We start from the raw sequence: 27,487 nt of genomic DNA, 5'->3' as shown, positions 1-27,487 counted from the left end.
AGAACTATTAATGAATAGGAGACTGCGCACACGCCTTCCGTCAGTGGACCATCTGGCAGAAATGGGCCAGGGAATAGAGGTCAGGAATGAGAAATACCTGATGAGACAGAGAAGAAACTACGATAGGTCTGCTAGACCGCTGCCACCACTAGCGGAGAAGGACACGGTCAGGGTAAGAAGCGGTAATGAGTGGGGGCTAAAGGCTAACAGTGCTGAGGGATGAAGTGGAGACAGAACAGGGGAGTGTCCTGAGACGGAACAGGCGACATCTTCTGGCTGTGCCAGGCACGCCGGGGCTGCGTTCCAATACCCATACTTGTACTTCTTTCTTGTAGTATGTACTGCCGCTGCCCTCACAAAGTATGGATTGTAGTGTGTAGCATGCATGCAAAATGCATACTATTGGGACACACTACATATGTCGTCATGTGAGCTTCCTGAACTCCGACCTCTTGCTCACTTCCGCCGACGTCTGCAGCGCCACATTTGAGTTTTTTTTTTTTTTTTTTTTTTCAATAAACAAAGTCTGGCAATAACAAACAGTACATTATACAAAAAATTCAGACTAAGCATTTACAAAATTGGAACAGACAATCAAATAAACAAATTGCTGTTATATTGTAAGTATAATAATGTGCATATTTCTGTCAGTGTTTTTATCATAGTTATTGGCGTGTTCACGGCGTCATGGAGGTGGGCGTGGATTATACACGCAGCTCAGTCAGTGCGACGTAACTCCAGTAGGTGGCGGTAATGCATAAAAATTTGTTTGCCAACCGCCATAAAACATTAGAAGAAGAAGAAGAAGAGGACGTAACTTCCGCTGCGCAAAGGATTGTGGGGAAGTTTGGCTGGCGCAGCATGCATCAATGCATACTCCGAAATAGGAGCTGATGTAGTACAACATCCTGGTACTCTTGGCATACTGCATCTGACATACTATGTATTGGGACATACTAATTCTTTTTTTGCCTACTAAATAGTATGGAAGTATGGGTATTGGAACGGGCCCCGGGAGTGGAGACAGGACTGGGAAATAGACTAGAGGGGCCGGAACTGGATGAGGGGGATCCCAATGTAGGGACAGAGACAATGGGGGAAGGCAGTCCTCAGGTTGTGGGGGGCACATTGCACAAGACAAGGAGAGAGGTTCAGAGACCTAGGAGGCTGATTGAAGAATGTTGGGAAAAAAAGGGAAAAAAAAAAAAAAAAAAAAAAAAAAAAAAGGAATGGAGAATATGTAAATGTATTGTACAATGCACTTGGGGTGATGTATAGAAATTTATCCTGTTTAAGTACAATGTGAATGTAAGCATATGGGGTGTAATGAATAGAATAGTTAGCCTGTTAAGTTCAATATGTTCTGCCACTCGGTAACAACCAACTTCCTAGCTTAAGTTATATTGTCAACCTAATCTATATCCGGATACAGAAACTTATCTTTTCATATCATACTGTCATGTGAAGGAAAAAAAGGAAGATGTATTGATATGTGGTTCCACGCCCTACCTATGGAGGGCGCTCTAGGTTGTCTGGGCTTAGGAAGTGTTTAACCAATAAAGGTTGCTTTTGAATGAATCGTCTGGAGAGTACAGTCGCTTCAAAACACACCTCATTACACATGCTAAACAAATAAATGCCATCAGACAACCTTTTTTATGTAGCCTAGTTGAGAACATCACCACCACTCAGACTTTGAAGCAAGGTCCTGTTGATATCCTGCCTACACAGGTCCAGTCTAAAACAGACTTCATCTACTGAAGATTCTGGAGTGGAGATTGAGATGAAGTGCCACTTGTCCTCTTCTCCCTACGTATACTCCCACCACTTACTCTGGAGATGCTGCACCACTTGTCCTCTTCTGCCTATATACTCCCAATATTTATAAAGCCTCAGCCAGTAAGCATTTATTAGATGATGAAAATCCAGGAGGAGGCAGTAATGCAACATATAGGATGCCAACTGCCATAAAACACCAGAGGATTTATTACATCACTGATGACATCACAATTGCTCGAGAGGCATCACTGATGACATCACAATTGCTCAAGTGACATCACTGATGACATCACAATCGTGACACACACCGTCACCCACCCACTTAGCCAAATTTAACGAAGAGATGACATCAATTCAGCAGATTTAATTGTAGCGAGACAATTTTTCCAAACTTTACCTCACTGTACTATGAAATAAGCTATATCTAGGATAATCACAGCCTCCCGAAACTTAACAAACACAAACTAGAGATCTAAGGAATTCAGGGGGTGTATGGCTTTCCTATGTAGGATTGACAATAAGGGGGTTTCTGAACATCAAGTGGAGAAAATGAATAAAAAAAAAAGAATTGAATTGAAAAGTTAAGATCTCCTGCATTCAAGACATTACAAATCTTTTCAAGCCTTCAATTTAGACCATTTAACATTTTTTCGTACTTTAACTAGAGCCTGCCCTGTGTAGGGCAGCAGTGACAGATTTAGGTTCGTTTTCATATCAATATCAGCAAATATCCTGTGAAATTATTTCCTTTATATTTTGGATTTATTTATTTATGAGAAAACGAAAATTGGTTAAAAAATAATAATACAATAAAAAACCAGGGAGAGTGAGAATGTGTTCCTGCCAACCGAAACCAGTGGAAAACACCAACATCAGTCCAGGGATGAGTCTGGCTCCACAGACAGTATAGACTGACACACGCGGTACAGGACAAGACTCCAACACAGTAATACAGCTATATACAATATTCTAATATTCTATTGATCTATAACCTGATCATCTTAATCCAGTCTTGCATAATCATGACACTTGCTGTGACAAGTGTGTGTGTTTGAGAGTGAGAGAGAATTCCTCCAGACAATGGCAGTGAATGGAGACAGAAAAACCATCAAAACACAATTCTCCAGCAGCAGTCTCCTCTAGCGGAGCAACAGATCACAGAATAACTGGTCTGCAGGCTTTATCATGGAGGGAGCAGACGGTAGTATAAAATATGGACCTAGCCACCGTGCACAGATGGACCCCAGGTGGTGCCCAAGCACCTGCCCTTTTGCCCTCTGAAGGATAAGTGTGCCCTTTTTGCAAGACAAATTCCAATCATGGAAGTTTGAAACCCTCATTAGTGTTTTGCTTGCCCCTGCGTTTACCCTGCCTTTTCGACACAAAATGGGCCCCGTGAGAAGGGTCTATTTGGGTATGACTGGAAAGCTGAGACTCTTGTGGATTCAATGAGCCCAATTGTATTCATGTGTGATGATGCTAATCCCCATAGTAGCCATTTCATTGTAGTGAGACCATTTTTCAAAACTTGACCTCCCTGTATAAAATGAAATTTTTTAGTTGCTACATTGTGTCTTACATGTTTCTGTATGTGTGTTGAGCCTGTACTTTAGCAATAAGTTCATGCAAATCTGTGGTCTTTATTGACATAGTATTTATTTTTTTACATGTAAATTGGAAGGAGGTGGGCACATTAAGTGTCGTCACCCAGGGACACCAGACTGTTGTTGTTTTTTTGTAAATAATTATGTGGGGTGCACTTTTTTCACTTGACCACCTGTCCCCCAAAATATCTGTGCACGCCACTGCCATAACGCCACATGTTGGCTTGTGGTCGCACACCGTGATGTCACCTGTTGGTTTGTGGACACACACCCGTTTTGAAGCATGATTTTCAAGCAGATTTTGGCATTTTGCCCTAAGATCATAAAATAGCAGGTCCAGCCCGCTTTGGCCCGACTCCGGGGAAGGTCCATCTCGGGACACGGCATGGCACAGCTCGGCACGTTTAGACTGATAATGGAAACATGGGAACCCTGTCCATACTTTTCTAGATTTTTTTTCTTTCAAATTCCAAAACTATTCAAGACCTGGAAATGATTAAATTAATTTTTAATACTTTTTCCAACCTGCGTAGGAACCCTGCGAAATTGAACTGAACACTCTAAACAAACAGTCAAGTTAAGCTCTGTGCCACGCTCCGAAACTGTTCAGAAGACGCTCCGGAGGTTCTGTCTGGCATTTAGAGAAGCGGCTCGTAGCTGGAAAGTTGCTGGTTTGAATCCGTGGGCTGACAGTGTCCTTCCACACGCGGCGTGCAGCTCAGCGGCGCAGGCGTAGGAAGAAGGCGTGCCGACACTCGGTGCTGTCGGCCGGGTAATATTTATCGTAGAAGTCCAGGATGTACTCCTCCGTCTGGAAGCCAAACTTCTGGTACAGCAGCATCGCTGGGTTACTGGCCGACACGTGCAGCGTGACATCCTTCCCCATGCAGGTCTGCAGCACACACAGACACACACACACACAAGTTTTTAGTGACTGAGTGAATGATGAAGTTCCACCATTGGTCAGGTGGAACATGAGAGAGAGAGGATATGTCGTACACAGCTCTGCCGCTGATCATGCTAGTCCTCCTGGCACGCGCACTACATGTGCACTGTAAAAACAAAATGCCCCCCCCCCCCCAATAGAGCAGCCCCCCTCCCTCTGCTGAGAGCGGGGACTGTAGGATAGTAGGATATAAAAACGGGCTACGCATAACAAGTGCAACGTTATTGATATGCACATTAGCATGTGATGCAATCTGGTGACTTCTAGCGACTTTCTGAGCAGCCAATATCTACTTTGCCATCCACTGAAATGATGACTTTAAAAAAGTTTGCTACCTGGATGAGGTGGTAGATCATGAAGGTGGCGATGCTGGCTCTCCTCCACTCGGGGTGGACTAGCAGGAAGGAGATGTAGGCCTCGTTGTACTTCACGTCTGGCACCATGAAGCCGAAGCCGATCACCACCTTCTTATAGAGTGCCACCACGCTGAAGTCCGGGTACTGCAGGCACTCGGACACGTCCACACCTGCAGAGGAGAGGCACAGGTTCAGGACTCCTGCTTCCACCTGCTCTCACATCTACATCTTATAGTACAATTATCTTTACCCAAGCAAAGTCCAGTATTATCTTGAAAAACATGTAGAAAAGAAAAAGCTTTATCATAACAAACACAAGAATTAGAATTTTGGCTTTTTGCTTGAAACTAGACAGGAGACGTTACCGGGCCAAAAGCTGTCATGACACATGGCATTGACGGAGGGGATATGGTTAGGACGGAGGTAGCAATAGTCGATGGGGGCGTCGGCCTCAGGCTCCCAGCCCGCCTCCTTCCTGTGAGGGAATGCCCGGATCTCCGCCAGCAGACGCAGCTTCAGAGGCCGGTTCTCATAATCCCTCCTGGAGAAAAAACACCACAAACAGAACCAGGTGAGCAACTGAGAGATACTGATACTACGACTGTAAGAAATAAAATGAATACTGTGCCTGTTTAATGAATAACATACTCTGTTCTTTGTTCTCAGAATAGAGTGCTTTTTAGCTGCGACCAGTAGCTTTATAGATTGCTCGCTCGGGTCCACAAAAATTCGCCCATCTGGTCGCAGCTATTGCAAATTCACACCTGTTTCTCTACATACCATGGTGAGGTCATCAGTGCACATCTAATATAAATGATATGGTTATGACATTATTTGGAGTGTTCTTATAGGTGTAATCTAGTTTAGGCTATACGTACATAAAAGAATAATAAATAAATAATAATAATAATAATAATATATACATACATACGTCTGTTTCCTGTGTCCCATATAGAGTACCCCAGGGATGACGTATTTTTCTAGTCGGAAGGCGTAAGTCCCGGACTTCCTGGATCTTACAGGGAAAAGTCAATGGGGTTTTAGAATGGGGATTTCACATAAATGGATAAAATAAGGTCTGTGGTTAACAAAAGTTTATTGGAGTGGTAATTTGGGTTCAGCAGGATAATCTTCATGAACGTGAATCACTTTTATGCCTTTTGAAGCGTTTTCTAAAAATTGCGTAAAAAGAAATACGCATTTAGGTTTCAAAGGTCGCAGACCACAGACCTTATTTTATGCATTTAAGTGAAATCCCCATTCTAAAAGCCCACTGACCTTTCCCTGTAAGATCCAGGAAGTCTGGGACTTCCGCCTTCGGACTACAAAAATATGTCATCCCTGCAGTACTCTATTAGGTGAGATTTTTGGCTTCAAGTCAAGAAACCTGAACTGAGGTTTGGCTTTGAGCCAAGTAATCAGAACTGCGGGTCTGGCGTTAGTTAGGCACTAACAGGGTTAGTGCAGTAAGAAAGTGTGGAGCCAGGAGCATTTTCAGGAGCATTTTTTTTTTTTTTTACATTTTTGGACGAATACAAACTACCAAATGGACAGTTAACGATGATCACCAATAGCCAATGGCGATAGCCATCCATCCACATACATGAAATGGTTAGCATTTGAGCTAACACATTGTAACATTAACATTACTAATGTGAATTGGGTGATGTACCCCGGCCTGCAAGCTTTCAAACCATGTCAGGCTAATTTGAATTCAATCTAGCTAAAAGCAAAGAAAATTGCAGGCAGTGCATTGTTTGGAGAGTGGTAGGAAGTGAAATGTTTGTGCATTTTCTTTTCAAAATCACCTGCCAAATCCCACTTTAACCCCTGTGCAGGCAAATATTTCTGATGAGTAAGGAGGGAGAAAATGTTGGCAATCTGGCTTTTGGGTATTTTGCTTATTTTTTTTTAATGTGGATGGATTATTAATTTGCGTATACGTCAGATCGGCAATACGTAATTTTGTAGGCGCCACATGTTCCCGCCCCCTTTTAGGGCAAAAACATAAGGCTCTCCCCGTTGATTTCAATGTAAAATAGCACAACCAAAAAAATATATAGAAAAATAACAGAATATATCTCGTTTATTAATGACCCCAAAAACACCATGACATGACAATATATTACAACTCACCTGGCCATAGAATTGGCAAGATACATCGGAAATATTACTTTGACCCATCTAAAATCATGTAATTCATGACCGGTCTCTGACCTACTTCCGGTGTCCGCCTGTTGCTAATTCTCTTCTGTTATTTCCATCAGTCTTTTGTGTTGCTGCCTTCGGCTCTGGTGAAATAAAATCGATCTCCTTGCTCAGCCTTAACATAACGGTTTTCAATTGTTTTGAGAGAGAAAAAGTCCGCTGCTTGGGAACCCCTTGTAGTTGTGTGTAACATCGGCTCCGCTAGGCCGGAGGCGGGGGTTTAGTGAAGCCGCGGTCTTGCCTGGTGAGAGGCCGCCGGGGTAGGCTTCCCTTCTCCCTGGCCCGTGGCGTAACTCCCGTCCCCCGCACAGCGCAAGCCGGGGTGGCTTCCCTTCTCCCCGTAGCGTGCATGCATGTAGGCTAAATAACAACAAATTGATATCCATTCTCCTGGCCGATGGTCTCATTGCCCATGTAACGTTAGGTCATATAGAGCAGTGGTCCCCAACCACCGGGCCGCGGACCGGTATCGGGCTGCAACGCATTTGGTACTGGGCCGCGAGCGCGGTCCAATTTTTTTTTTATTATAAACATAGGCTATAATATTATAGGCTGTGTGGTAGTTGAAACATAGTTTCAAGTTGACGTTTATTTATGTTTGTAGTTGAAACAAAAACATAAATACTGTAGGCTACATACAGTACAACACAAAAGGCTGTTATTTACCCTCTGTCGCCACCTGGTGAACTAAAACTATTAAAATTGACAACCGGTCCGCAACTTTTTTTTCCGGTCCTTGGCACAAAAAAAGGTTGGGAACCCCTGATATAGAGGCAACAGGATTTCCTAACCAGTTTAAAAGTTCTGTGTATGGATTTAATTTAAACGTTATACATTATAGCCTACTTGGGCTATGGTATGGGCGGAGGGCAGATGTGCGGTCGCTATGACGACCAGCCGGGGCTGTAATGTAAATATGTGACATGAGTCACATGACTTTAGATGGGTCAAAGTAAAATTTCCGATGTATCTTGCCCATTCTATGGCCAGACGAGTTGTAATATATTGTCATGTCATGGTGTTTTGGGGTCATTAATAAACGAGATTGATTCTGTTATTTTTCTATAATTTTCTGGGGTAGTGCTATTTTACATTGAAGTCAACGGGGAAAGGCTTGTGTTTCTATCGGCCTAATTGCCGATATGATGTATGCCCAAGTCCACATGCTCTGTTAATTAAATAAAAAACATATAGGGAAATACATCATCTTAGTCACGTGTGCTGATTAGAGTTGTGATTTTCAGATTTCAAAGTGGGCCCCGGCATTCTTTAGTTTGGGAACCCCTGCTCTCTAGTACAGTGGTGCCCAACCAGTCGATCGCGGTCTACTGGTCGACCACGGACTGACCCCAGGTCGATCGCGTCAAAAATCGATTACGTGAACCTCTGAAGTCGGTCACGTGACGTGAGGAAAATGGCGGCTGCTTGAAATCCCTCGCTACCACAGCGTCTGAAATGTAACTTATTTAACTTGTTTAGAGCGTTATATACTCTGTATCTCGGCACGTAACATTATACTTCCAGATGGGGGATAAGAAGAAACAAATATCCCTTGTTGGGACGAGGTCTATGCAGGCTACTACTCTTAAACAGGGCGCCGCCAACCAGGACAATGGCGATGAGACGGACAATGAGACGGACAAGCTGAAAGCGGAAATAACTAAAGTGTACAACTTTCTAACTAAAATGTCCGAGGAGCAAAAGCACAAACTTGGAGAAATACAGAAATCTACCGCGTCAATGGACGGTAAATTATCTGTGGAAGGCCGTCTTGATTTCCTAGAGGACGCTGAAAGAGCCATGAAAAAAGATCCACCAGCCACAAGAAATGAGCTGGGAAAACTGCGCCAGAGGATGGACGATTTAGAGGGGAGAGCCCGCAGGAACAATCTAGTTTTTGTGGGGTTCCCTGAAACAAGTGAAAATAACGACGCCAGCACTTTTCTAACTAAGGTAATTCCAGAGATAACTGAAGCTGTTTTCCCTAATGGACTGGAGATTGATCGCTGCCACAGGGTTGGAAGGCTGGGTGTTGAAAGGGGGACCCGGCGCGAGGGAACGCCTGATGCCCGTCCGTTTCATAGGCCCATTATTGCCCGCTTCCTACGGTTCCAGGATAGAGACCGGATCATGCGTGCAGCCAAGGACAAGGGGAAGATTACTTGGAAGGGACATCATATTATGATTTTCCCTGACTACGCCAAATCAGTGAGTGATAAGAGGCGACAGTTTAAGGAATGCAAGGATCTGCTCCGAGGACGAGGCATTGCTTTCTCTCTGGTTTTCCCTGCGGTGTTGGTGGTCCGAGATGCTCCGGGTGGTCGCAAGGAGTTTGACGACCATAAGAAGGCACTTGAGTTTATCCACGCTCTTTGAGCTCGCATTAAGCCGAGAAAGCTAATCTCCCCCCTCACTTTTTTTTTTTTTTCTCTCCAATTTCTTTTATTACTTTAGGGAAAGATGCTTTTTGTTGTTGGGGACATTACGCGCGTTGTGCAGCCGGATGGCGTCTGTGCTAGAGTGATCTCTGTGTTTGACATTGTTTGGTGTCGGACTCCAAGCTACAGGCTGCAACAGCCAGACCCGACAGAGCCTACATAGCCTATCAGTTCGGCCTGGCTTATTATTGAACCCTCTTCATTTCCTCCAAAGACATGATTTTTTCTTCTTTTTTCCTAAACTGAGGGGGTAAATTTTATTTTATTTTTTCCACTCTAACCCATGACATGCAAGTAATATTATTTATGTTGGTTGGTTGTTTGGGCCGAGCTATTCAAAATGCAACCAGTAACGATTTGATTTATTTTTATTGATTGATAGCTTGACTGTTTTTTTTTGTGTGTGTTTGTATGTGTGTGTGTGCGCGTGTGTGTGTGTGTGTGTGTGTGTGTGTGTGTGTGTGTGGGTGTGGGGAAGGGGTTAGAGGGGGTACATTTTATTTTTTCTACTCTGACCCCATGACATGCAAGTAATATTATTTTTGTTGGTTGGTTGTTTGGGCCGAGCTATTCAAAATGCAACCAGTAACGATCTGATTTATTTTTGTTTGATTGATAGCTTGACTGTTTATTTATTTTTATTATTATTATTATTATTTTTTGGTTTGAATACGCATCTTCTCTGTGTGTGTGTGTGTGTGTGTGTGTGTGTGTGTGAGTGTGTGTGTGTGTGTGTGTGTGACTGTGTGTGTGTGTCTGAGACGGGGCCGAGCTATTCAAAATGCAACCAGTAACGATTTGATTTATTTTTATTGATTGATAGCTTGACTGTTTTTTTTTTGTGTGTGTTTGTGTGTGTGTGTGTGCGTGTGTGTGTGTGTGTGTGTGTGTGGGTGTGGGGAAGGGGTTAGAGGGGGTACATTTTATTTTTTCTACTCTGACCCCATGACATGCAAGTAATATTATTTCTGTTGGTTGGTTGTTTGGGCCGAGCTATTCAAAATGCAACCAGTAACGATCTGATTTATTTTTGTTTGATTGATAGCTTGACTGTTTATTTATTTTTATTATTATTATTATTATTTTTTGGTTTGAATACGCATCTTCTCTGGGTGTGTGTGTGTGTGTGTGTGTGTGAGTGTGTGTGTGTGTGTGTGTGTGTGTGTGTGTGTGACTGTGTGTGTGTGTCTGAGACGGTGTGTGAGAGAGAGCAACAGCGTGGTGAACTATAGGTTTTCTGCCGAGTGCAATATCTGCAGCAGTGTCTGTAGCCTATGGTGTGTGTGCGAGTGTGTGTGTGATGTGTGTGTGTTGGGGGGGGGGGTTATTATATGATGTAGCATCATTCTGTTATTATTTCGCTCTATATGAATCTAATGCTGTGGGATTTGGAAGGCAGCCGCTTCCTAATGAATCACGGACTACATTTCTTTTTTGTTTAGTTTTCCATTTAGCTTAGGCCTACAGCTTAGTTAGCTTGACAAAGGTCGTTTTTTTTTGTTTTTTCTTTTTGTTTTTTTTATTCTCGTTAATCGTTTGGTTGTTGGGTGGTCTGTTTTGTCTATTTTGTTTCTGATTGTTGTTGTTTTTATTATCTCAGTATCAATGCAGTCTCTTTTTGAGGGAAAGTTTCTCTCCTACACATTGTTTGTTTTTGTTGTGATGTTGGTGGGTGTTTTGTTTTTAAGGTCACACGGCAGTGAACAGATTTTTCCACAAAATAAATATGTACCCTAGCATTAATAATGGGTTAAGCCTTATGAGCTTCAATGTTAAGGGCCTTAACAACGTAGTCAAGAGGACGAAAGTGTTAGCCTTTATTAAATCTAAGAAATGTGATATAGCATATTTACAAGAAACGCATTTGTCTGACCATGAAGCTAAGAAATTACGTCGGGGCTGGGTTGGAACGGTGTATGCAGCTTGTGGCACTTCAAAGAGTAGAGGGGTTGCTATTCTGATTAATAAGCATGTGCAGTTTAAATGTCTAAGAGAGACTAGGGATGATGCTGGGAGGATTGTAATTGTCCTTGCTGAAATTCAAGGCCACTCTGTTATTCTTGGCTCTGTTTATGCTCCGAACCAGTTGGATCCTTCTTTTTTTGGGTTATTAGAACGTAAATTGGGCGATATGGGCGATTTTCCAATCCTGCTGGCTGGTGATTTTAACCAGGTGTTTGATCCCATTCTTGACCGTGGCCCACCAGTACAGCGCCCCCGTAGGCCTGCTAACCCTTTGCAGGATATGAGGATAGGTTTGGGGCTTGTAGATATTTGGCGTCTGTATAACCCTTTAGCAAAGGACTTTACTTTTTATTCTGCTCCTCATAAGGTTTACTCTAGAATTGATTTTTTTTTAATATCCACCTCAATGGTCTCCTCTACACTCTCCTGTGCTATTGGTAGTATTCATTTGTCTGACCATGCTCCAGTGATGCTGAGTATCCTCCCCTTTAGTAAGGCTCGTAGGACCCCTAGATGGAGATTTAATTCCAGTTTGCTGCAGGAAGATAATTTTAAAGAGGCCCTGAGGGCACAGATAGATATGTTTAAAGAAACAAATTTACCCTCTGCCCCTTCATCAGGAGTAGCTTGGGAGGCTATGAAAGCCTTTCTTAGAGGTTATATTATACAATATGCATCCTACAGGAAAAAGGCTAACATTGCAAAACAAGTTGAATTGGATAAACAAATTAAAGTAGCAGAGAGTTCATATGCGAACGACATGACTTCCTCTAATCTTATAGCTCTGACCAGACTGAAATACGAGTTTAATTCCATTCTTACTGAAAGGGCAGAATTTGCGCTGTTTAGAGCCAGACAGAAACACTACGAAGAGGGGGATAAAGCGGGTAGGATGCTGGCCAATTATATTAAACAAAGGGAGTCTATGAGCGCTATTCCGGCTATTAGGGCACAGGGGGGTAGTTTGGTCTCTGATGTAACTGAAATTAATAATACATTTAGGAACTCTTATATTCAACTCTATACTTCAGAATCACTTGCAGAGGATGAGGAGATAACTTTATTTTTGCTTAATATAAATCTCCCCTCTCTCTCTGAGGAGCAACGTGCTATGCTGGATGCTCCTATTATTGTAGAGGAGATTTTGGAGGTCATACATAACTTACCATTAGCTAAATCACCTGGCTTAGATGGGTTTTCAGCAGAATTCTATCACTGCTATGCTGCAGAAATAGCTCCATTATTACTTGATATGTATACTGAGTCATTAGAACGGGGTTTCCTACCCCGGACTTTGTCAGAGGCACTTATTACTTTGATTTAAAAAAAAGGGAAAGACCCATTAGACTGTAAAAGTTATAGGCCTATTAGCTTAGTTGGGTGTGATGGAAAAATTCTCTCGAAGATCCTCGCTAAGAGAATGGATAAAGTTATCTCCTATCTAATACATAAAGATCAAGTCGGCTTCATTCATTCCCACAATTATGTCGATAATGTTAGACGTCTAATTAATATAATGTGGGCTACACAGAATGAACAGATGCCTATGGCAGCCATTTCTCTTGATGCAGAACGTGCCTTTGATCGGGTAGAATGGCGTTATTTGTTTTTGACTTTGAAGTCCTTTGGCTTCGGTAATACATTTATTGATTGGATACGGTTAATATATACTCGGCCTCAAGCTGCAGTCCTGACCAATGGTATTATTTCACCTCCTTTTGAATTAGGGCGGGGGACAAGACAGGGGGATCCTTTGAGCCCTGGGCTCTTCGCCCTGGCAATAGAGCCTCTAGCTTCAGCTATTCGCCTAGACCCAGCTTTCCCTGGTATACAGATTGGTCAGGATTTGCATAAGCTGATGTTGTATGCAGATGACATTCTTCTATTTGTTTCAGATCCAGAGAGGTCCCTTTTTGCATTATTTAAGATAATAGACTCATTTTCCAAGCTCTCAGGCTATAAAGTTAACTGGCTGAAATCGGAAGCTCTTCCACTAACGGCTTATTGCCCCAAATCCTTGTTTCAGTCTGGAAACTTTAGATGGCCCACGGAGGGCATTAGATATCTGGGCATAACCTTCCCCCCTAAGCTCTCAGAGCTAATTAGTATAAATTTTGAGCCATTGCTAGGTCAATTTAAAGTAGATATAGAGAGATGGGCCCCCCTTTTAATTTCAATGTGGGGTAAGGCTAACATTGTGAAGATGACTTGTGTACCAAAGTTTAATTACCTACTTCAGGCACTGCCAATAAGGATTCCTCTGAGGTACTTTAAGCAGTTCGATAGGCTTTGTAATACATTTCTCTGGAACAATAAGCGCCCTAGAATTAACTTGCGTAGGTTACAGAGGCCAGTGGACCAGGGAGGACTAGGTATTCCAAATCTGCTTTTATACTATCAGGCTTTTGGTTTGAGGCACCTGGCCCATTGGACTCTACCTCCTGAGCGCGCTCCACCGTGGTTTTCTATGGAAAAGGCCCTCTGTGAGGCTATCCCCTCTATTTATTATATATCGGCAAAATTGCCGAAGGATGCCCAGACTCACCCAATACTCCAGCATATGCAATGGATTTGGAAAAGGTCGGCTGTAATACTAAATTTTGATCCTTTTTTGAATTTGTCTTCAGGTATCTGGCTGAACGCTAAGCTTAATATAGATAAGAAACCATTTATTTGGAAGGTCTGGGTGGATAGGGGCATCCTTGTTTTGGGGGACCTTTACCTGGGGGACAATATAAAATCATTTACTGCTTTACAACAACAGTTTGATTTACCTGAAAGCCAGGGCTGGAGGTATCGTCAAATGAGGCATCTGTTAATTCAGACATTCGGACTGCCTCCTTCCAAACCTCTGAACTCGAATACCCCCTCTTTAATTCTGGAGTTATTTGGAAGTGGACACGAAGCTTCAAAATACTATTCCATGCTTTTGACTCAATCAGATACTAAGTTTGGTTTTCTTAAAGTGGGTTGGGAAGTTGATTTGAATATGTCATTTTCTGATGAGACATGGAAAAAAATCTTAAGGAATGTAAAGAAAGTGTCTAGGGAGATTAAAACAAGACTGATCCAGTTTAAGATTATAAATAAAATCTATTGGACTCCTGTAAAGCTATTCAGAGCTAAGCTGAGGGAGAGCCCAGAGTGTTGGAGATGTAACATCACGGATGGTACTCTGGTACACCTTATGTGGGCTTGCCCTAAAGCCCAATATTTTTGGACAGCCATTCACGAAAAAATTAAAGGGATAATTGGGCAGGATGTTCCATTCTCTTCTAGTTTGTTTATTCTTGGTGATCCTCTACCATTGCACAACCTCCCCAAGTCTGAAGCAGACTGGATCCATACAGCTCTTATGCTTGGCAGGAAAATTCTAGTTCATGAGTGGAAGTCGGCTGATTTACCCTCAGTGAATGTATGGCTCTCTCAGCTGGGGACGGTGGCAGCATACGAGAAACTCTCTCTTCGTCTCATTAACCAGTCGGAGAAATATGTTCAGAAATGGGGGAAATATTTGGATTTTGTGAATGGACTATGATGGGAAGATGTTTTATTTTATTTTATTTAAGCTGATGTTTATGCTGGGGGCTTTTGCAATGGTGTTTGTGGGCTGCTGATGTGACACTGTTTTTCTTTTCTTTTCTTAGAATAGTGGTTAGGTTTAGTTTGATTTTTGTCTTGTATGTCTTTATTTGTTTGTTATATATTTGTGGTTCTTTTGGACTGTATTGTTTATGAAAATACGAATAAATAATTGATCATAAAAAATAAAAAAAATCGATTATAAAAAAAAAATATATATATATATATATAATCAAATAAAATATAATGGAAGTACATGCAGTTGTTTATTTTAATTATGGATCATAATACAATGCAATTCCAAATGCACTTTTATTTTAAAAGTAGCCACACAGTGAGAAAAAATAAAGTGAGAAAAAATAAATCATGTATTGGGGAAAAAAAGTGATGCATCGATATAAGATGCATCGAGATGCATCGATAATCGTAATCGAATTGAATCGTAGCCCTCTGAATCGTAATCGAATCGAATTGTGAGGCCAGTGAAGATTCACAGCCCTAATGTCAAGTGGTTGTGGGACAACGAGAAAGTGTTGTGAGGTTAGTTACTGCAGGCTGGAAACGATGTGTGTGCGTTTGCGATGTTGAAACTGGACTGGTAGATCTCGGGAGGCTGGCTACTTGAAAAGTAGATCTTCGGTCAAAAAAGGTTGGGCACCCCTGCTCTAGTGTATAAAAAGTGGATGTAATGTGCTTTCCCTTTGTCACTTCTCTGAATAAAGAACTTACTCTGTAGACTCTTGAACCTTTGTTCATCATGTATCCACCTACCTGATGTACGGCCTCAGACAGCGGGCGGTGTAGGGACTCTTGGTGGTTTGGTCCAAGCTGCAGTCTGCTCCCATTAGACGGTGCCAGAAGGAAACAGATGGCTGGTGGAGCCTCCTGCTGGACAGACTGGTCTGCTCACACACACACGCACACACACACACACATTTTGGTTGACCCCTAATTAAGTACCGTAAATTCCGGACTATAAGCCGCGGCTTTTTTCCCGTTTTTTGGCCTTTTTTGGCCCCTGCGGCTTATATAACGGTGCGGCTTATCTATGGATTTTTCCAGCAAACGGCCACTCGGGAACCTCCAAAATCTATGGATGTTGGTATGAGGCAGAACGAGAGCAAGACAGACATTATGAGAGCGAGACCCTGATTGGATGATGTTGCAAAAAATGTGCCTCGCGACCTGATTGGAGCACTGTGCCACTACTCTCTCTCAGCCACTACGGTAAAACACCCTCCCTCCTCCCTCGCTCCGGGGGGAAAAAGGCAGCGATTGAGCCTGAAAGACAGTCTGAATGAAATTGAATGTAACATTCCCAATTCTATGTATTACATTCTAAAAAACTAACAGCAACATTTTGGAAGGCTAAGCCACACAACTAGCTCGTTGTAATCTAACATCATGCTTCAAAAGATGGAGAACTGGCTGTGTTACGACGATGGCGGCGATTGAGCCTGAAAGCCATGTCTGAGACAGTAGCGAGACAGGAACAACAACAACAACAGCAGCAGCAGCAAAGGATCATGCACAAACCCGAGACGAAAGGGACTGTCCGTCAGGGCGCGGACGACTGTGTCAGCAACTCCCTCCCGACTACCAGGAGAAAATTACAAACTTCGGCGAATTCACACAAAGAAAGATCAAGGAATATTCCATCGGACCGGAGCAGATCATAAATATGGATGAAGTGCCTTTGACGTTCGACCTGCCTCTCACTAGGACTGTTAACAAGAAAGGTGAATCGTCCATCACGTTGAGAACCACAGGTCACGAGAGAACGAATTTCACTTGTGTTCTTGGCTGCACACAGCATCTGGAGTAAAGCTCCCGCCGATGGTGATTTTTAAGCATCTCACAATGTGTGATTTTGTCTGGGGATTAGTGACCTGACTTTTGTTTTGTTGAAATGTTAATAAATGGGAGCTTCCCCAAACAGCCATCTCTTTCCCGACAATCCCCTCTGTGCACGAAGCCTTACATATGGTAATTAAACATCAAAACACCCGCGGCTTATAGACCGGTGCGGCTTATATAAGAAAAAAATAGTCAACTCTGAAGGTGCGGCTTATACACCGGTGCGCCTTATAGTCCGGAATTTACGGTACTCGTATTGGTACTCGGTATCACCAAGTACAAAAATCTACTGTTGAGACTTGTACTGTCTGAAAAAGAAAGTGGTATCGGTGCATCCCTAGTTGTTAGTACCGGTATGTCCATTTATCATTTAGTAGCCTAACAAACATGGACGGTCTGAATATGTGCTTTTATTTGACAAAATCCAAAAATAACGGTATTCCCAGTGTGGAGCTGCTAACACCTCTATTGACTTCAAGGCTATATGCCACGGTAACCCCGCCCGCCGCAACAGCCCCAGTTACGTGGAAGCGGTCCAGGCTGCGGAAGTCTAGTTACCTGGAAGCGGTCCAGGCTGTGTAAGTCTAGATACCTGGAAGTGGTCCAGGCTGTGTAAGTCTAGATACCTGGAAGTGGTCCAGGATGCGGAAGTCTAGTTACCTGGAAGTGGTCCAGGCTGCGGAAGTCTAGTTACCTGGAAGCGGTCCAGGCTGTGTAAGTCTAGATACCTGGAAGTGGTCCAGGCTGTGTAAGTCTAGATACCTGGAAGTGGTCCAGGATGCGGAAGTCTAGTTACCTGGAAGTGGTCCAGGCTGCGGAAGTCTAGTTACCTGGAAGCGGTCCAGGCTGTGTAAGTCTAGATACCTGGAAGCGGTCCAGGATGCGGAAGTCTAGTTACCTGGAAGCGGTCCAGGATGCGGAAGTCTAGTTACCTGGAAGCGGTCCAGGATGCGGAGGTCTTGGCTGTTGGTGCAGTATTTGCCCCCGGTGCCCCCTCCGGTGGAGCGGCTGGCCTCCTGGGCACCGTAGATCCCTCCGACCAGGCTCAGGGCGGCACTGACGGCCCGGTCCAGGTCCAGCAGCGGGAGGCCTCTCGTGCGCTTGGCCTGGCGGACCAGCAGCTTCCTGTGGAGGCGTTTAGCCTGTGGCGTGACGGCCAGCGCCAGGGGGCAAGCGTCCAGACGCCGCAGCAGCATCTTCTCCTCGTACAGGCTGAGCGGGACATAGTGGGGACTCTGGGAGACGCCGCCGGGTTCGTCCGCCTTCTCGGGATGCAAGGTTATCATCGTTAACAAAAACGAAGGAATTAATGAGAAAGCATTTTGAAATAAAAATAAAAACGATACCTAACTGAAACGGTATTGTACGTTTACAAAACGAATTAAAATAAACTCAAATTAGAGACAAAATGTATTTAGTTTTCTTCTTTGTCAATTTGTTTTATACATAAGCCTAGTATTTTGGGTGGATTCTGTTAATGAAACAAACACACTGAGTGACATCTTTTATTGTTGCCTTTTGTGGATGTTTGTTCATCTGTCCGATTGATTTTTTTTTAATAGTACGTTTTGAGTTTTTTATATCTGACATTTTTGAATCTCGCCCCTGACAAATACCCTATATTACTAAAAAATACTAACACTGAAACAAAATAAAAGTAAGCATTTAAAAAAAAAAAAAACTAATCTGCTTTAAAAACAAATTAAAACTAAACTGAAATTGAAAAAAAAAAAGTCAAAACGAACTAATAATAAAAACGAATGAAAAATGAAAAACGAATAACCTTGTTGGGATGTGGTGTCCTCCTGCGCTCCGGCCCCCTGGTGGAGAGACACTGGCGTCCCGGCAGCTCCTCGAGTTGGTCCTCGCGGCCCTCATCCTCCTCGCTCTCGGCTTCGTGCTTGATGTATGGCGCCGGCGCCGGGCGGAGTTTCTTGCGGACAACGAGGGCGGCATGGGCCAGAGGAGGGATGTACTCCATCCCTGGGTCGATCATCCCCTCCGCCTCAAGCTCCTCGTCGTCTGGAGGAGCGCAGGGAGACGAGACACCACCAGATTTCAATTCAACCATTTCATTTAAGAATCGCACATACTTTTATTATAATATATATGCATGTGTGTTTGAGTCACGACTTTCCCCCCAAAATGAATATTGTGTATTTTAGAATAGAACGTCCGTCACATTTGTTGAGACTTTCACAAAAAGACTTAAAATAATGATTTTGGAGGAATAAGAGTAAACCGTGACTCAAACGGCCATTTTTAAAAGTGATCAAAACAGCATAGCGATGCATTATATCTATCGGACGATAAATTATCGGGCGATAATGGGAAATTGATATTATTATGTATTGATATAATATAATACAAACTGTTTAAGTTGAATTCTTAGGCAAAATGCTCTATAAAAGCCAAAGTATGTTTGTGATTTTTTAATGTACACTAGAAAAAAATAACATCTGAAGAGTCAGAACTGTTCTGTGTTTTTGTTGTGTTCACAATAGTGATGTCAGTGAGATTTGGTTAGGTCAAAGGCAGAGCTATGGAATATTAAATCATCCATCTTTGCTCAATAGATGTTAGCCTTTCTTTTTTGTCACTTAAATTTTTATTAACAAAAGATACATTACAGACAAGGGAGGTTAACAAAATTGAAAAGAAAAAAGAAAAAGCTTGGGGTAAGTCTCTCCTTATGGCTTTATGTTATTCAGTTTGCATCTCCATAACAGTGCCCTCTTTTGGTGTCTTGTGATGTTAGCCTTTCTCACCCTCAGGTGCGCATAAACTACAGGTGATCAACTTTGTGACAAGCCCCAATGTGTAACTTTCTGCTGAGCAGCAACAACAGCGGCCTCTGCTGCCACAAGTAGTAATTACAGGATGCCAATAAATGCTACTTACTGTACTTCCCTCTTTGTATGTTCAGATATCCGCATTATTTGACTGTTTCTGCATGGATTCTCTACTTTGCTAGCCTTTCTGCAGTGTTTACAATTGATTTGCTGGAGGGGATAAAATTGCTCCAAATAGTATTTGCTTATTTCGTTTTATTCTCGCTGGATGCAGACGGAGAGTGTAGGAAATACATAAAGCTTTCTCTTGAGGACAGAAAGTGACCTCACCGTGGAATAGCGCCTGCGGCGGCATAACGTCAGGGATGAGGTCGGCCTCCGACAGCAGGCTGGGCGTGGCCGAGTGCGAGGCCGGTGTGCCGGGCGCAGAGAAGTCGGGCGAGGGCGAGGGCGAAGGGCTGGTGAGGGGTGTACGGTCCGAGGAGCTGAGCGAGGAGAAGTCGATGACCTCGCCTTTCTCCAGGCCCAGGTCGGGCCGCCGCCCGCCGCCGCGCCCGCCGCCCAGCTTGACGGGCGTGGACGAGGCACTGCGGTCCGTGTAGCCGCCCGCCGCCTCCTTCTGAGCCCGCCGGATGTCCTTGGCCTCGTGTGTGCGCGAGCGTTTCTCCTTCAGCTGCATGGCGTTCTCCACCGGGTTCCGGGCGCCGCGCTTCCTCAGACCCTCCACCGTGATGATGGGGTCCACCACCAGCTTGGAGGCTGCAGGGAAACAACACACAACACAACACCACTGAGTCTGACCAACACACACCATGTGGTTAGAATCCACCGCCAGCAGGGAAACAACACACACCACCGCTGAGTAGGGGAGGGAGTCTCTAGACACCTCACGATTCGATTCCCATTCAGGCTGGACACCATTGATTCCACCGGAGCTAAGTTCAACACTTGATAAGCAAAAGTGCTTGACACTACTCTGTCTGCTGCAGTCTCTCTATTGTAGCCCTGCATGCAGGGCGGACGTATCTCCGCAACCGTAACTCGTAGAGACTCAAGGGTGGCGGCGTTGGATTCGGGGTGAAGAAATACATATAGTCCTTTATAGGCATATTAGGCATCATGATCTAACCTTCCGCTTCCCAGAAAATGTAAATAATGTAATAATCGATTTTTGATGCAGAATCGTCCACGTCCGCATCGCGATGTTGTAACGGAGTCTACAGCACAAGAATTTCACACGTTGATACTTGTACTACGGAGTGACAATAAAAATCTTGAATCTTGAAGCGATGCATCTTATAATCGATTATTTTTGACACCCCTAATATATATATATATATATTATCCCATCCCCCACTGGGCTGAGAATCAAACCTCATCTCTTTACCTTTGGTCTTGGCAGCAGATTTGTCCATATCGGGCCGCAGGGTGGGTGGTCGGTTCTGCACCAGCTTCCACCAGCCGGGCTCTCCGAACTCCTGCGCTCCAGACCGGAAGAAGGTGGGACTGCCGACCGACAGGCAGCCGGCGACCGTGCTCCACCACGTGGACGTCTTCTTCCTACAGGCAGACAGTGTTCCAACATAACACCACTAAACACACATGGTAAAGGAAAGGGATCAGCTCCCCGTAGGAAACAATATACAAATATATAATAAACTTTACCAGTCACCAGTCTGGGTCCACCTGACCGAATGTTATGTGTTCTCTTAAAGCATTCTGATCTAAAGGCCTCTGCTTAAATGCTTGAAAGTAGTTTCTTATGCTGGGATCAGACTACATGGATTCAGCCAGATATGAACACGATTTGGGTCGCTGCCAACACTGTTTCAGCATCGGGGCCCGGATGTGAGCGCCTTTACGTCTTGCAGTGTGACATAATATCGAAGAACCGCGACGTAGCGTCTGGATGCCCTACGACCCAGAGACGAAAAGTCTAGCATGTCAGAATTCTTTGTATTTTCTCGCCCAGTTTGACAATCCCTACATGTTCCATGGCTGCCTTTTGATTTCAGCTTGGAGTGAAGTTTGTTTCCAGGGAATTGGCGGAAAAAAAGCGCGTCGCCGTCCACTCCGTAACCATGGTCAATTCTGTTTTCAGAATTTGTAAAACTTTATACTGACTTGGGACTTGAGCAAAGCTGAGTCTGAGCAAAACTTTACTTATATAGCACATTTTGTACATTAGGAATTTAATGCAATGTGCTTACATAAAACGCACACGTAAAAATAATAAATGATATAAAAAGTTATAAAAGATAAATGAATATAAGATAAAAACACATTTTTACAGGCTTGTCGTATTTTTATTTTATCCTGACTGTTTATTTTGGTTTTTATCTCACGGTTATCTAGTGTTTACTAAATGCTACAATTCTCCATCTGTCTTCTCATCATTTAGTTCGCATTTCACACTGTTTCACTGCTTTTTAAAATTAATTTTAAGTATTGGGCACAGAGCTGGTGCTCAGGCAGGATCATTATAGTTCATTGTTTACTCTCCTTCTCATGTATTATTTGCTACTTTAGGTTTATGGCCATTTTGTGATTATGTGTACGTTTATCACTTTTTATTTCATTGTGATTGTCTCTTTTTGTGATTATGTTAATACAAATGTATTTAATTGTGTTTTTAAATGTGCTATAAACAAAGTTCTTCTTATTGTTACAGGGAGACAATAGAAATAAGTGTGGAGCTGACCTGGTCCCCAGCAGGAAGGTCCAGTGTCGTCCGATGAAGGCGCAGATGTCCTCCTTCCACCTGAAGTAGCCCTGCCGGCCTGTTCCCTCCAGAGACAGGTTGTACATGGCCAGCATCACCACCTACAGCACCACCATCAAACCACCCAGGAAGACAAAGAGACAGGTTGTACATGGCCAGCATCACCACCTACAGCACCACCATCAAACCACCCAGGAAGACAAATGGTTGGCATCGCAAATAGTAAACAACGTATGTTTTCAATAAATTCATCTTTTGTAATACCAATTTTATTCTGTGACTTTTTCATTAAAGGCATCTGTAGTGATGGTTAAAACCATCTTGATTAACATGTTTTCACACTACGTATCAGTCTGGACTTCCACTGTTAGCATACGAGCTGTACAAATAAGAAGTCCATCGTCTTCAGTGCCCACATCACTTCAGCTGATAGGAGATCATTTGAATATATGTGCCGATGCTGGCAGTCAGCTGAGCCACCTTGATGCTGTCTAGATGCTTTTTCCTTTTAGCATGGCTGACCAGAGGATGGGTGACCAGAGCATGGCTGACCAGAGCCACTTCAACCATGTTGCCATTGCCAACGTCAAAGGTTTTGGCGGAGGCAGGGTGTAATGAGCCGCGAGGGTTCACACACCTACTACAACATCAAATTCAAGGACTTTTCAAGGACTTTCAAGGCCCAATTCCCCAAATTCAAGGACCCAACACAGCTTAGTTTGAGACATGGATCAAGGTGTGTGACGACAGATGACAGACTGGAGTCGACCCGTCCGGTAAGCGCGGTCTGAGGTAGCCGCGGCTCTGATGAGCGAGCAGCTGCTGCCTGGGATGAGGTGACATCTCACCTGCTGCCAGGTGAGTCTCATCCGCTCGAAGCTCTCCTTGCCGTCCTCAGAGCAGTCGCAGCATGTGAACTTGAAGAAGTTGTCTCCTTTCAGGTAGCTGGGCTGCTCCCCGTGCAGCTGGGCTGAAAACACACACACACAAAATGAGTTTTCGTCTTGTCGGGTGGAAAAGCCTCTGACACCGTGACTCGGGATGCACCGGTTTTGTAATTCTGGGCCAATACCAATGTTGTAAAATAGCACCAATGTTATCAGCTGACAACATTGGTGTCAGCATGTTTTTTGTTTGTTATATATTCCCACTTTTGTGACAGAGAAACAAAGAAATCTTCATTATCAAAAAATAACTAAGTGTTTCAGCCCTTCATCACACTATCTTTGAATGAGCACAAATTCAATCATACAAATTTATGAAACAACCTTTAATATAACCTTATAAAACGCATAGTTTCAGTCCTTGATTATGATTGGCTTTGAAGCAACCACATTGCTTAGCAGGAGGATTATTTGTTATCAATATTGCATTTTTGTTGCGGTGTGTTTATTTGATGAAACCTGACCAGGTATAGGCTATATGTAGTAACCGTTTTATAGAAGCAATAAGCCCTGCGAGGGCGTAATTTACAGTGAGTTTACCTTAGCTATTGTAAAATTACTGTAATCCATGGCCTAGCCTCATTTGCTCATGTAGGTCATATAGAGACATCAGTATTTCATAACCAGTTAAAAGTTATATGTAAGGGTGTGTGGGTAGTTCAGTGCTAGATTCCCTGCCTACCAACACTAGGGTCGCAAGTTCGAGCCCCCGTGTTACCTCCGGCTTAGTCGGGCGTCCATACAGGCACAATTGGCCGTGTCTGCGGGTGGGAAGCCAGATTAAGGGTATGTGTCCTGGTCGCTGCACTAGTGCCTCCTCTGGTCGGTCGGGGCGCCTGTTCCTGTTTGAAGTCACGGCTGCTGTGATCCCATTGCAAGATGGTCTCTATTGCATTTTATTTTGATCACAGTCTTGTTTGAGTAAAAGTGCTTGTGACTGACAGCTCACATGTGGCTTTGACTTACAACTAAACATTTAGCCCACTTCATAGAAAATATCCAGATATTAGTTTTGGTCCCCATCGTCTAGACTGTGTGTGTGTGTGTGTGTGTGTGTGTGCCCGGGTGTGTCTGTGCTCTGACCGGCTGGGATCCACTTGTGGCAGCGGTCGCAGTAGAAGGCCATGTCGTCGCAGGCCCAACCAGGCTCTGCTGCCTCCTCGCCCAGGTCGCTGGTGAGCGAGTCTCCGCTCTGGTCGTGCGACAGGTCCACGGAGCCCTGGTCTTCCGACTCCACCATGAGCAGCGTCTCGCCCTCCACCTCGCCCTCCTCCAGCCCTTCTGACGCCCACGTGCACGCAGCCTCGTCCTCCGCCACGCCCAGCTGCTCGCCGCTGCTGTCCATGTTGGCTCCGCCCCCTTCACACCTGTACAGGTCAACATGAGACTGAGGGTCCTTTCTCACTGGGAACGATTGCTTTCGTTCCGTGCCAGAGTACGATTGCCCCCCCCCCCCTCCCCCGCTGGTCAGCTTTCACATTACAACATTTTTTTCTGTGCTCGGGAACGGAATGGAACACTTGCAGAGTACAGTTGCGTTATCAACTATGCCTGGAGTCAGGGATTCCGTTAGCCGGCAATTGCCGGCTTTTGGCCGGTATCACATGCAGTGAGCCAGCAGATTAAAACGTCATCTGATATTTACTGTGCTTTAGTATCAAAAGTAATTTTCTGGCTTTAAATGTAGTTAAATATTGAAAGTAAAAGTACAAGTAAATGCTGTTAATTAAAAAAAAAAAGCAAGGAAAAGGCATGCCTGGGCTCGAGTGGAAATTGAGTTCTTCGTTATGATGCATTACTGCCACCAACTGGAATGGAGTGTGGATTGCGATTAACGTAACTTGCAAGCTAGGGACACTGATTCGCCAAACCTGCTTGCTTGCAGGCTACCAAATTTCTTATGATTTTACTCTGTAACTAAGATGCTTAGGGGAAATGTAATGGCGTAAAAGTGTACATTTTATTTAGGAAATGTAGTGGAGTAAAATAGAAAGTTGAGAGAAATATAAATATTCAAGTAAAGTATAGATACCAAAAAAAAAATACTGAAGTACAAACAAAGTATTATTACTTCTATACATTACAGTGGTTCCCAACCTTTTTTGTCTTATGTACCCCTTGAGCTGTTTTTCCATGACAATAGTACCCCTCACTCATGCGTGTTGATGATTACATACAAGTAAATCTATACAAAATATATGTTTCACTGAATTGCCGGTGTTTGGGCGTTTTAGTTGTTTTGTTTGCCATTATCAGTAGCAGAACAGTGTAGCAGTTGACACTTGCCACCAGAACTAGTTGCGGCACACACATCACATTTTAACAATGGGCTCATGAAATGACTTGGAATATATATATATATATTTATTTATCATTTTGGAAGTAAATTGTATTCCCCAATCATTCCAAGTACCCCCTGCAAGCTGCTCAAGTACCCCTAGGGGTACACGTACCCCTGGTTGGGAAAGGGAATCACTGCATTAGACCACTAGCTTTGATAGATACACTTTCATATAAAAGCTACCTGTGTGGCTGCCTCCTCTCTGCTCCCTCTCCTCTCCCGCTCCTCCTCCAGCTGTCTGGTCAGCTTCCTCTGTTCCTCCAGCAGCTTCAGGTTCTCCCTTTTCCTCTGCAGACGCTCCAGGTCTCTGAGCACACCGTCGTGAAGCCGCTGCAACACAACACAGACACCACTTGCATGTCTTCACTGTCACTTCCACCTTATCCATGTAGCCTAAAGCAGGCGTACTAGTCATTCTGGAGCATAGAGAGAGTGAGGCGAGGTTGAAGAAAGTGCATTCACTCATTAGAAAATATCTTCTAATTATATCACCCTTTCTTTCTGCAGCACAAGCTCTGGCCTGAGTTTAAAAAAACATGAAGGAGATGGCAGGAGTCACAAGTTCCACAAATGTCTAGGCTACTTCTGTATTACATTTTAGATTTGTTGTTTTGCGTGTTATTTATAGCCTATTGCATAGTTTTTAGGATTTGCTGTTTGTAATTGTTACTGTGGAGGGAGACTTCGCTTGTTTTGGTCAGGTTTCCTCCTCAAATATTTTGGGCTAGTTTTTTAACACCTTTTGGGCTGGAAAGTGGAAACCATCAGCTGTATCTGGCAACACTGCTTTCAATGGAAGGCAGCACTGTGTTACTCTTGCTGCAATAGTTAAGAGATAATAAATCCTGTATACAGGATTATCTCTATCTCTCAATATTATTGAAAATCTGTGTTCTGTGTCATCTGTGTTGTTGTTGTTGCTAGCTACAATGATTTGAGAAGCTGTATTTATAGCATCAAGCTGCTGTTGGCACAAGAGGAATTAGCGCTACCCAGACTGACAGGCTGCAGTTTGTTGAATCCTTCTCTTTAGCAATCAAAACAGGACCGTGTTGGTTAACGTTAGCGTAATAAACTCGTTCGTCCAGTCGCCCTGATCGCAAGGCTAGCTTAGGTTACGGTTTAGCCAGTTAGCATAGCGGACCGCACAGCAGTCTGATGCAGCTTGGTAGACTCTTTACCTGCCGGTCCCAGGTCTGTTTGAGGTGAACGCCAGCTACAGTGCTGAGAGTCAGAAACACAGACAGCCCCAGTACAACTTTAGAGGCTCTAGACATATTATATTGTCGCGTTAGCTCGGCTGCTAACTGCTGTCTCTCAGCTAGCTTTAGCTTAGCTGCTGCAAGCTGGCTGCAAGCATGAAGGAGAGGTGCTGCCAAAGAACTTTTATGGAAAGAACTGAAAGCTCCATATTGCCCCATTGCAACATCAGCGCCCAGCAGCCTCCGCCATTTTTTTTTTTTGGAAGCGTGACAGCGCCAAAAGAACCTCGCACAGGCTCGCAGTGGTCAGCTGCGGTAGCGCGGGCCCCTATAATCAGCCTCTCTAAACAGTAACTCAACGGGAGAACACTCTAAATTTCGTGGATTCACATCTTTTCTGGGCGTACTGCAAATCTTGACTGAAGTGGTGTAGTGCAGGGATGTAAAACAACAACCATATTGTGGAAACTAAGCAAAATGTTTCGTTTTCTTTGTTTATTTTTTTCAAGATAAATAGCTAATGCGGCTGTCGTCCACTCCGTCAGAAGTGTGTTGCCGTGGTTTTAACCTCGGGTCCTTTGCATTTACTATTTATCTTGAAAAAACTAAAAGAAAAAAAAGAAAAATTTTGCTTAGTTTCCACAATATGGTTGTTGTTTTACATCCCTGCACTACACCACTTCAATCAAGATTTACAGTACGCCCAGAAAAGATGTGAATCCACGAAATTTAGAGTGTTCTCCCGTTGAGT

The 27,487-nt window shown here is 43.7% G+C and overlaps 1 protein-coding gene across 2 annotated transcripts; it reads right to left on the bottom strand.

Moving 5' to 3' along the window:
- Positions 1-2,082: 2,082 nt before the first annotated feature.
- LOC310777025 (cysteine-rich protein 2-binding protein-like) lies at positions 2,083-26,842 on the bottom strand. Of its 2 annotated transcripts, XM_083637272.1 has the most exons (12): positions 25,718-25,844; positions 24,277-24,560; positions 23,098-23,219; positions 22,229-22,350; positions 20,915-21,087; positions 19,858-20,286; positions 18,519-18,757; positions 17,668-17,997; positions 15,650-15,780; positions 5,051-5,226; positions 4,665-4,855; positions 2,083-4,275 (listed from the first exon to the last, which is right to left on the bottom strand). In XM_083637272.1, the coding sequence occupies exons 2-12, from the start codon at positions 24,536-24,538 to the stop codon at positions 4,102-4,104; spliced, it is 2,349 nt and encodes a 782-aa protein (XP_083493398.1). In that variant the 5' UTR covers positions 24,539-24,560; positions 25,718-25,844; the 3' UTR covers positions 2,083-4,101. The 2 variants fall into 2 exon arrangements, with proteins under 2 accessions (XP_083493398.1, XP_083493399.1); XM_083637273.1 differs by lacking the exons at positions 2,083-4,275; positions 4,665-4,855; positions 5,051-5,226; ... (5 more) ...; positions 22,229-22,350; positions 23,098-23,219 and adding an exon at positions 26,716-26,842 and having other exon boundaries at positions 24,430-24,560; positions 25,718-25,864.
- Positions 26,843-27,487: the final 645 nt, after the last annotated feature.

The sequence above is a fragment of the Poromitra crassiceps genome (genome assembly GCF_964638095.1).
Source record: "Poromitra crassiceps genome assembly, chromosome: 5".
NCBI classification, from domain to species: domain Eukaryota; kingdom Metazoa; phylum Chordata; class Actinopteri; order Beryciformes; family Melamphaidae; genus Poromitra; species Poromitra crassiceps.
Note: the sequence above shows the minus strand (reverse complement) of the source record. Positions and strands in the feature narration are given on the sequence as shown.

What these genes read in the sequence shown, in the direction of transcription:
- LOC310777025 (XM_083637272.1), bottom strand. Translation starts at nt 24,538, where the DNA reads ATGGACAGCAGCGGCGAGCAGCTGGGCGTGGCGGAGGACGAGGCTGCG. An exon ending in ATCTGCTGCCAAGACCAAAG is followed by an intron (nt 20,287 to 20,914) that starts GTAAAGAGATGA and finishes GTTTCCCTGCAG; the next exon opens with CCTCCAAGCTGGTGGTGGAC. An exon ending in GCCGCAGGCGCTATTCCACG is followed by an intron (nt 18,758 to 19,857) that starts GTGAGGTCACTT and finishes GCGCTCCTCCAG; the next exon opens with ACGACGAGGAGCTTGAGGCG.